Source organism: Megascapheus bottae, chromosome 28, assembly GCF_031878675.1.
Source record: "Megascapheus bottae isolate mThoBot1 chromosome 28, mThoBot2.hap1, whole genome shotgun sequence".
NCBI classification, from domain to species: Eukaryota; Metazoa; Chordata; class Mammalia; order Rodentia; family Geomyidae; genus Megascapheus; species Megascapheus bottae.
In genome coordinates, this window is record NC_143536.1 from 2,622,298 (window position 1) to 2,631,925 (window position 9,628).

At 51.7% G+C, this 9,628-nt stretch overlaps 1 protein-coding gene across 3 annotated transcripts; it reads right to left on the reverse strand.

Annotated features, from left to right (window-relative positions):
- Window positions 1–3,141: 3,141 nt before the first annotated feature.
- Window positions 3,142–6,009, reverse strand: Snrnp35 (small nuclear ribonucleoprotein U11/U12 subunit 35). Of its 3 annotated transcripts, none has more exons than XM_090320021.1 (2): window positions 5,967–6,009; window positions 3,142–3,998 (listed from the first exon to the last, which is right to left on the reverse strand). In XM_090320021.1, the coding sequence occupies exon 2, from the start codon at window positions 3,993–3,995 to the stop codon at window positions 3,255–3,257; it is 741 nt and encodes a 246-aa protein (XP_090176147.1). In that variant the 5' UTR covers window positions 3,996–3,998; window positions 5,967–6,009; the 3' UTR covers window positions 3,142–3,254. The 3 variants fall into 3 exon arrangements, with proteins under 3 accessions (XP_090176147.1, XP_090176145.1, XP_090176146.1); XM_090320019.1 differs by lacking the exon at window positions 5,967–6,009 and adding an exon at window positions 5,645–5,706; XM_090320020.1 differs by lacking the exon at window positions 5,967–6,009 and adding an exon at window positions 5,537–5,701.
- Between the last annotated feature and the right edge of the window lie 3,619 nt (window positions 6,010–9,628).

Genomic DNA, 9,628 nt, shown 5'->3' on the forward strand with positions numbered 1-9,628 from the left:
TATGATCACAAAATTGCTGGGGAGATAGCGTTGCCCAGGATGGATCAACTGGACACAGGAAGAGCAACTGCAACTCCCACATACGTGGGCAGCACGAGAGTCCTCCCACTCAGACTGGAGACAACCCTGCAAGAGGCAGCCGCTGCTCCTGAGCAGGCTGGAGCAGGGAGCCCTGGATGAGGCAGTGTGCCTTGGAATCTGCTTTGAGTTAGCACTAACCAAACAAAGTTGCTGAGGAGGACATGTTGCAACATTTGTGTGCAGTTTTCTTTTCCTGGCATTTTTCTTTCCACGGAGCATTCCCATGAAATACTTAGTCCCATGCAGAGAAGACATGTCTACCAGTTGGGGGACTGTAACACTTTCTATCCACAAAACCCAATTCCATTCCTCGGAGTCCCATGCAGAGAAGACATGTCTACCAGTTGGGGGACTGTAACACTTTCTATCCACAAAACCCAATTCCATTCCTCGGCAGCACCTACACAGGAAAAAGCCAGAAGTGGTGCTGTGGCCCAAGTGGTAGAGCTCTTATCTTGAGAAAAACACAAGGACGGTGCTCAGGCCCTGAGCTCAAGCCCAAGACTGGCAAACAACAACAACAACAAAAAGCCAGGGTGCAGGACGGGGCCTTGGTCTAGGCATTCTATTACTTTGCTAAGAAACCAGGTGAGGCCAGATGTTGCAGTACACAACCACATATATGCTCAGACCTCGGGAGGCCGAGCTTCAGAGGCCTTGTCCTAAAACAACCCCCCAAAACAGCCAGGTGCTAGTGGCTCACGCCTGTAATCCTCAGGAGGAAGCCATCCTGGGCAGGAAAGGCCATGAGACTCTTATCTCCAATTAGTCACCGGAAAACTGGAAGTGGCACTGAGGCTTAGAGTGGTAGAGTGCTAGCTGGGAGCAAAAGAGCTCAGGGACAGTGCCTAGGCCCCAAGTTCAAGCCTCAGGACCAGTAAGTACACGTACACACACACACACACACACACACACACACACACACACACACACACACACACACAGAGCTAGCCAAGGCCCCAAGTTCAAGTACCAATACTGAAATAAAATGCAGATGCATGTCCACTAAGGAAAACCACACCAGCCCTGGGAATTGAACCCAGGATTTAACCCATTCTAGGTAAGCAGTCTGCACTGAGTTATATATTCCAACTCCTAGCCACCTCTACCTGTCCTCCCAACAGCTACCCAGTGTTGTCAGTTTCTTGAGACCCTTCCTGATATTTATGATGCGCTGATGCAACACAAGCACATGTGTACCCTTCACCAGGAAGATAATAGTACAGTATACACACAGAGAATGCACACACACACACACACACACACACACACACACACACACACACACAGAGGCATGCTGAACAGAAGGTAGGCCACTTGGGTAAAGGTCATGGACGCTGCTAAACTTACAGAGCTGCATCTAGAGTTACCCAGCTTGCCCACTTCACCCAGGCTGAGGAGACTAATGGATTACAGGGCCTGTCGGTTTTGCCCAGGGCCAGCCTCAGTCTTTGACCTAAGCCTAGCTGAGATGCGATCATACCCCCCCACACCCAGCTTCTTTGTTGAGATGGAGTCTTGCTAACTTTCTGCCCAAGCTGGCCTTGAACCTGAGGTCCTCCCAATCTTTACCTCTCTCTAGTTGGGATTACAGGCTTGAGCCACCCACTGCTCCCCAGTTGATTGATATCCCAATGAAAAATCTAGCAGTAAGTGTTGGCAAAATGCTTGCCTAGTATGCCTGCAATGAGAAACAAAAGCATCCTGTCGTTGGTCTCAGGCCTTACCCAGATGCATAGAAGTGAGCAGCAGGCAGATATTAAGAACAAGTGCCGGGCCAGGAGTTTGGCCTAGTGGTTAAAGTGCTTGCCTAGCATTCATGAAGACCTAGGTTCGATTCCTCGGTACCACATACATAGAAAAAAGCCGGAAGTGATGCTGAGGCTCAAGTGGTAGAGTGCTAGCCTTGAGAAAGTCCAAGGACAGTGCTCAGGCCCTGAGCTCAAGCCCAGGACTGGCAAAAAAAAAAAAAAAAAAAAAAAACAAGTGCCATGAGAACAAGCTGTGGCCCTGTCTGTGGTGTTGACCCCTTCTGTTCTCATTTCACTCCCGCTTCTGTGAGATTTATCTTTTTAGAGGGCTGGAAGTCTGCCACAAATCACAGTCCTGCAACACTGCCTTTTCTTCTTAAACGCTAGCAACAAAGCAAAAGACAGTCAGCAGCATTTTGCACGTGTGTGACTGCATTTGTTGAAGAGGCGCTCTGGCTGCTGACTGACCTAGACAACTCTCTGAACTCTCTGGACAGTCTCATTAGATGCTTTTTTTTTTTTGGTCAGTCCTGGGACATAAGCTCAGGGCCTGAGCACTGACTGTTCTTGGCCTTTTTCAAGGCTAGCACTCTAACACTTGAGGCATAGCACCACTTCTGGCTTTTTCCATGTATTGGGTACAGAAGAACCGAACCTGGGTCTCCCTGTATGCTAGGCAAACACTACCATTAGGTCACACAGACAGGACCATTTTTTTTTTTTTTTGTCTCTTGAACTCAGGGCTTGTGTGCTGTCCTTGAGCTTTTTTGCTCAAGGTAGCCTATTGCTTTGATCCACAGCACTACTTCCAGTTCCAGAAGATTTCTTGGAAATAAGAATCTCATGGACTTTTGTGCCCAAGCTGGCTGAACCATCATCCTCAGATCTCAGCCTCCTAAGTAGTAGGCTTACAGGCCTAAGCCACCCATGCTCAGCTTAGATGCACTTTTCTATCCTGTTTCATTTCAACAAGCCCTGAGGCTGTGGGTGAAGAAGGAAGAGATACCATTTGTTCTAACCACAGCTGGGTCCCCAGGGCTTTGGAGGTTCGGGCTTCCGAACATTGCCTGGTTGGCATGCATTTCAGGTAGAGGGGACAAAATCAAGACGAATTCTCTTCTGCTAAGTGAAATTAGCATGCATGAGCATGGTAGCTCTATGCAGCTGCAGTAACCACAAAGTAACATGGCCTGGTTGGAGATGTTAGGCAAAGCTTTTGCCTAACATGTACACAGCTTTGCATTTAATCCCCAGCCCTGCAGACAACAAAAACATATACTATGGACTGTGGAGATAACAACCCATAATACTTGCTTGAAGCTGGGAGGCAGATAGGCAAGCCCACCTCCCAGCCCATCCTTATTTTATTGAACCAATGGGGACACAGCACATAGGCAAGTCTCCTGTAGGATCCTTCTGCAGCTACTTGCTCCTGTCCCTCTTCTCCCTCCCCTTGCCCCTGTCCTCCCGCAGGTCCCTCTCCCTGTCCCAGTCATTTTCAGGCCACACCCTGGCTGTCTCTCTTTCTTGCCACCTCTTCTCTCGGCCCCTGTCATGGTCTCGGTCCCGTGCCCTGTAGTCCCAGTGTCTTTCCCTGGACCGGGATCGCTCCCTCCTCTCCCTCTTTCCCTCCCGGTAGAGGTCACTCTTAACAACCGGCAAGTTGATAGGCTTTCGGAAAGGCCGATCCCTGCCCCCAAATCTCAGCTGTCCCGATTCCTTTTTCCCACCCAGCCCACCGCCCAGCCGCCTGGGGATCCAGCCTCTGAGAGTCCGCTCCAGCTCGTAGTCCACAAATATCTCATGCTGGTCAATCACCAGGCCATCGGCATCGCGGTAGGCCTTCAGCAGAGCCCGCTCCTCTTTGTACTCGATGAAGGCGTAGCCCTTGGAAAAGCCAGTCACCAAGTCCCTCACCAGCCGTAGCCGCCGGATGTCGCCATAGCGGGAGAAGACTTCTTTTAACTTATCCTCCTTGGTCTGCAAATTTAGCCTGGCCACAAACAGGGTGAGGAGCGGGTCTCCAGTGACACCTTTGTTGGGGACATACCGGGCCAACATAGCCCTCCACACGGCGCGGTCGTGGGGGTCTTCATCCGTCCCATCAATGCTGCCAGCTTTAAGTGGGTCATACTCCTTGGCAATGGGCATCCAATCATTCATGTTCTAGAAAAGCAGCAGGAATCAGGGACACCACTCTGCTGCAAGATCCTCATTCCCCACTCACCACCATCCCAAGTCCTCCACTTTTTTTTTTTAGGAGAACAAGTCTTGCTATGTAGCCTTAGGCCGTCCTGGAATTCTCTCTATAGCCCAGGTTGGCCTCAAACTGTAATCCTCTTGCTTCAACCTCCAGAGTGCTGGGATTACAGGTATGTATCACCCCCTCAGCTCCTTTGCTCCCCTTAATATGACGGGGGGGGGGTTCAGGCTGCCCAGGTAGTAAGCAGCAGTATGGTTCCAACTCCAGAGTGCCTTTCAGAGCTTTGTAATGACCACTGGGATCTGAGGGTGTAGCTCAGTGGAAAACCCCTTGCCAAGTTACTAGTGGAACTCTGTATTCAAGTCTCAGCACTCACTACAAACATAAAAATAAAATAAATACTTCATTATCTGCTAAGTGCTACAGCTCATCACCTATCATCTAGCTATTGTGGAGAATCTAGGTTGAAGCCAGATCAGGCAGGAAACTCTGTGAGACACTTATCTCCTGTTAACTATGACAAAACCAAAAGCAGAGGTATAGCTCAAGTGGAAGAGTGTCAGCCTTGCAAAAAAGAAATACTCAAGTGAAAGTTCTAGACCCTGAGTCTAAGCTCCAACAGTACTGAGACACCAAAAACAGCAAGGCTGGAGTTTGTTGCTCAAGCTAGAAACAGGTTGAATCCCAACTCCAGTACTGAAATAACTAAATCTAAGCATTACAAAGGATTATAGCATGAGTTTTGTTCTCTGCATGCTTTTGCCTTTTCTCACTTATCTTCTTAGGTTCATTTTCTCCAATGCTATAGCATAATGAGATTTCCTATAACAATGTCTTTAGGACTGTACATTCAGCTCATTGTCTCATAAGGGCTGGGATGAGATTTCAGAGATCAAAGAATGACGGCTGGGGGGCACTGGTGGGTGGCACATGCCTGCAATCCTAGCTACTCAGGAGGCTGAGATCTGAGGATCACAATTCAAAGCCAGAGAGGGCAGGAAAGTTCATGATCCGCTTCTCTCCAATTAACCACCAAAAAGTGGAGCTGCGACTCAAGGCTGTAGAGCGCCAGCCTTGAGCAAAAGAGCTCAGAGACAGTGCTCAGGCTGTGAGTTCAAGGCCCACGACCATCAAAAGAAAAAAAATAACAAAAGAATGACAAGGTTGTGACAGTTAACCAGCAAAGGCCAAAAAAAAAAATGCAGAAAATGGACTGGGGGGCCGGGAGTTTGGCCTAGTGGTAGAGTGCCTGTCTAGCATGCATGAAGACCCAGTTCAATTCCTTGGTACCCCATACTTAGAAAAAGCCAGAAGTGGTGCTGAGGCTCAAGTGGTAGAGCTCTAGCCTTGAGAAAGTCCACGGACAGTGCTCAGGCCCTGAGCTCGAGCCCAGGACTGGCAAAAAAAAAAAAAAGGGGGGGGGGGCTGGGAAGGAAATACCTAGTTCTCCTGTTTTGTTGACAATATAAACCTTTTACATTTCAAGTTCTGTGATTCTTACCTGTAAAAGTCAATGACACGCCGCTGGGGTTCTGTGTGGTCAATGTCTGTGCATCTATGATGCACGCTGCACTCACAATTCCCTGTACAAGTCAAGTTCTGCTCTCACCTGTACTTCGAAGCCTGGCCGGAGCCTGGCGCCGCGGGGAGCGGAGACTGCGCAGGCGCCGCGGGGGAGCGGAGTCTGCGCAGGCGCCGTGGCGGCGGAGCCGGAAGTCAGGACGGTGTTGCGGCTCTCGCCGTCCCGCCCGGTCCAGCCGCGGCCATGGCCGTGGTTCCGGCCCTTGGAGGTCGGCTCCTTCGGCCAGCCACCTCCCCGGTCCTGCGAGCGACCCATCGCTCGTCCTGGGTCCCCGCCACCCACTGCCAGGCCTCAACATGGCGGCGGCCCTCCCGCCGCTCCCCCTGCCCCCCGCGGCGCTGGCACTCACCTCGGCGACGGCTTCCCTCCCCGGGGCGGAAGGTGGAGCGGAAGGCGGGCGGAGGCGGGGCGGAAGGCGGGGCGGAAGGCGGGGCGGAAGGCGGAGCGGAAGCGTCCCCGGGGCGGCTTCGCCGAGCGCCGCGGCGGCCGCCGCAGATTCGCCGCAGACGTGGTTTCCTGGTGACTTTTAGGGGACCCGCCCGCCGGCACGAGCGCCCGGGGTGCACGGGTTTGAACTTCTTCGCGTCTCTGCTTCGTTTTCCAGGCGGGTGAACGACGGCTCGGCGCCGGCGAATCTGCGGCTCGCTCCCCCGGGGATGCGGCGTGACTGCCTGGTCCGCAGCGGGCCGTTCTCGGCCGCGGGCAGGCGCCGCGCCACGGCGGGAGGCCCCGCGCCACGGGCTCGCCTGGCAGACACACAGAAGAGTGCTTCTGAGTCGGCTTGGGCGCTCGTCCCCGTGGCGGGCCGCGCGCGGTGGCCTCTCCGGAGGCTGAGGTCTGCGGAGCGCGGTGCGCAGCCAGCCCGGGCTCTCAGGTCTGGGGAGCTCGGGGACGGCGCCCGGGCCCAGACTTCGGGCCCCACCACCGACCAAAGTGAAAGACACACCAGCAACTCCCTGCTAATTTGAGTGTTTTCACATTTCCAAATGAGCGTTTTTCAAGCACGGTGGAAGACGTAGCAGACAGGTTGAAAACTGTTTTAACCGGCCCCGGGCCTCTCTGCGCTCCAGGCTGGCGCTCTGCTACGCGAGGCACAGCGCCACTTCTGACTTTTTTTTTTTTTTTTGAGTTGTTTATTGGAGATAAGAGTCTGACAGACTTTCCTGCCTGTGCTGGCTTCAAACCAAGATCCTCAGATCTCAGCCTCCTGAGTAGCTAGGATTACAGGTGTGAGCCACCCTGCCCAGCCAAATATGTAAATTCTTGTGTGTCAATTAAAACTAAAATATATTCGAAGTTTGGGTCTTTAACTGTTCATTCCTGCATAGTGAACAGGAAAGAATTTCTCATTTCTTCCTTTTTTAACTGATTTGTCAAACCCAAATCATTAAAAAGAAAGGAAAGCAGCTAGATCAAAACCTTTTGAGTACTGAAAAACAACAACAGCAAAAAAAAAAAACAACCTTTTGAGGGCCTGGTGCTGGTGGTTCACCCCTGCAATCCCAGCTACTCAGGAGACAGATCTGATGATTGGGGTTTCAAGCCAGCCTCCCTTCCTGCTCCTCCCCTTCCCGCAGGAAACTCCATGAAACTCTTCTTTAATTAATCATCAAAAAGTTGGAGCTGTGCTCCAAGTGGTGCAGCATCAGCTCTGAGGGAAGCACCCAGGCCCTGAATTCAAACCCTAGTGGAGGCACACAAAAACAAAACATTACACAGAGCGTGAGGTCTGATTGGCCTCAGGGAAAGCGGATGTGTATGTATTAGTTGCACTCCAATGGAATCTCAACCTGAAGGCTGACTTCCAGGCGTGACCTCTCCACAGGTACATGCTATCCACAGCTCAGAAGGCTAGAGAGGGTGGCTGCATTTCAGTCACTTTAGTGGTGACTCCTCTCCAGGTGGGAAGGTTTGGCTCTCATATCATACCCCTACTCCTCCAACCAGGCCCCTGAATAAACCTATCTGCGAAGATTTGTTTTTGTTTTTGTTTTTGTTTTTGTTTTGCCAGTCCTGGGCTTGAGCTCAGGGCCTGAGCACTGTCCTTGGCCTTTCTCAAGGCTAGAGCTCTACCACTTGAGCCTCAGCACCACTTCCGGCTTTTTTCTATGTATGTGGTACCAAGGAATTGAACCCGGGTCTTCACGCATGCTAGGCAATCACTTTAACCACTAGGCCAAACTCCCGGCCTGAGATTTGTTTTTGTTGTTTGTTCCTTTTTTTGTTTTTTTTTTTTTTAAGTATTCACTCATACAAACAAGGCTTCCTGCAACCATTTCTTTGAGAGTTTACAAAAAATGAGATCCTCAAAGCAGGATAGCAACTTTTGTTGTTGTACGGCTTGAACCCAGAGTCCAGGCACTGTCTGTGTTCAAGGGGTGCACTCTACCACTGCAGAGCCATTTCTGGTTTTTTTTGTTGTTGTTGTTTTGTATAGTTGAAGTCAGAGTCCCTTGGGGAAAGGCTGGCTTCAAGCTGTGATCCTCACATCTCAGCCTGCTAAGTAGCTAGGATTTCAGACTTGAGCTACCAGACTGGAAAACCATAATCCTTTCTGTTTTTCTATGTGTGGAAGGGTAACATGACCTGAAAATAATGTAAAAGATGGGAGGAAAATCCCCACGGCCAACCTGTTATGCTGATGATAAGGGAAGCATAACACCCCCACCCCCTTCCGGTGCCACACAGCACCAAGTGGAACTTTCCGCTCTGCCATGCCCCCAAACATTTACACTTCTATTTTAGGTGTTCACTTACCCACCTACTTTGGTTTCCACTGTGCTTCTTACATGTCTTAACTCAGTGGAATAGTCCTTTTGAAATTATTATTTTTTGCCAGTCCCTGGGCTTTCTCAAGGCTAGAACTCTACCATTTGAGCCACAGCACCACTTCTAGCTTTTTCTATGTATGTGGGACTGAGGAATTGAACCTGGGTATTTGTGCATGGTAGACAAGCACTCTACCACTAGGCTAAACTCCTGACCCCTTGAAATTATTTTTTTAAACTTAAGGGTAATGATGTATCATTGGGATTTTTATTCTTTAGAGTTTAGTGGTAAACATTCTATGCATATGTTTTGTTTTCGTTTTTGTCTTTGAGATAGTGTCCTATGTATCCCAGTCTGTCCTAGAATTTAAGGATCCTCCTGCCTCTATCTTCTGTACATCACTATACCCAACTTGTGTGTGTTTCTATGTGGATGACTCAGTCAATTTGTCTTTTCTTGTTCTTGTTCCAAAATAATTATATAAAGATGAGAATTTGGGGCAGCAGTTTGGCCTAGTGGTAGAGTGCTTGCCTCGCATGCACGAAGACCGGGGTTCGATTCCTCGGTACCACATATAGAAAAAGCCAGCAGCGGTGCTGAGGCTCAAGTGGTGGAGCTCTGGCCTTGAGAAAGTCCAAGGACAGTGCTCAGGCCCTGAGCTCAAGCCCAGGGCTGGGGGGAGTGCCATGGGGGGCTGTCAGTTGAGATGGTCCACGGACGGCGCTCAGGCCCTGAGCTCAAGCCCAGGGCTGGGGGGAGTACGGTGGGGGGCTGTCAGTTGTAGGGCCTGTACTAAGCCTGAGTGCTTAGCCTTTTTACTCAAGGCAAGCGCTCCACCTCTCAGGCCACAGCTCCACAGGCGACTGTCGTGCGTCTCATGGCCGCCCGCCTTGTGAGACCCCCGCCTCCGGTGGCTGTGCCGGGCGAGCCCCGCGCCGCGCAGGCGCTCCTGCGCCTCTGTGTGTGTGGCCTGAGCGCTCCTCCAGGCGGGCGCTCTTGCCCTCGGGCCCGCTTCACTGCCAGCTCCCTCGGGTAGTGTGTCGGCTTTCCTGGCCGGGCGGGTTTCGAACCGCCACGCTGAGAGCTCGGCCTCCTGAGCGGTCAGGAGCCCGGGCGGAAGGCGAGCGCCACGCGGGGAGCCTCGAGCCGGAAGGCGCGCGGCCTGCGCGTCCCGGACCCCCGGAGACCCGCCTCCGTCCCCATGGAAACGCGCCCGCGGGGCGGGGCGGGGCGGGGCTCGCC

Excerpts from the sequence above, each read along its gene's own strand:
- Snrnp35 (XM_090320021.1), bottom strand. The coding sequence starts at position 3,995 with ATGAATGATTGGATGCCCATTGCCAAGGAGTATGACCCACTTAAAGCT.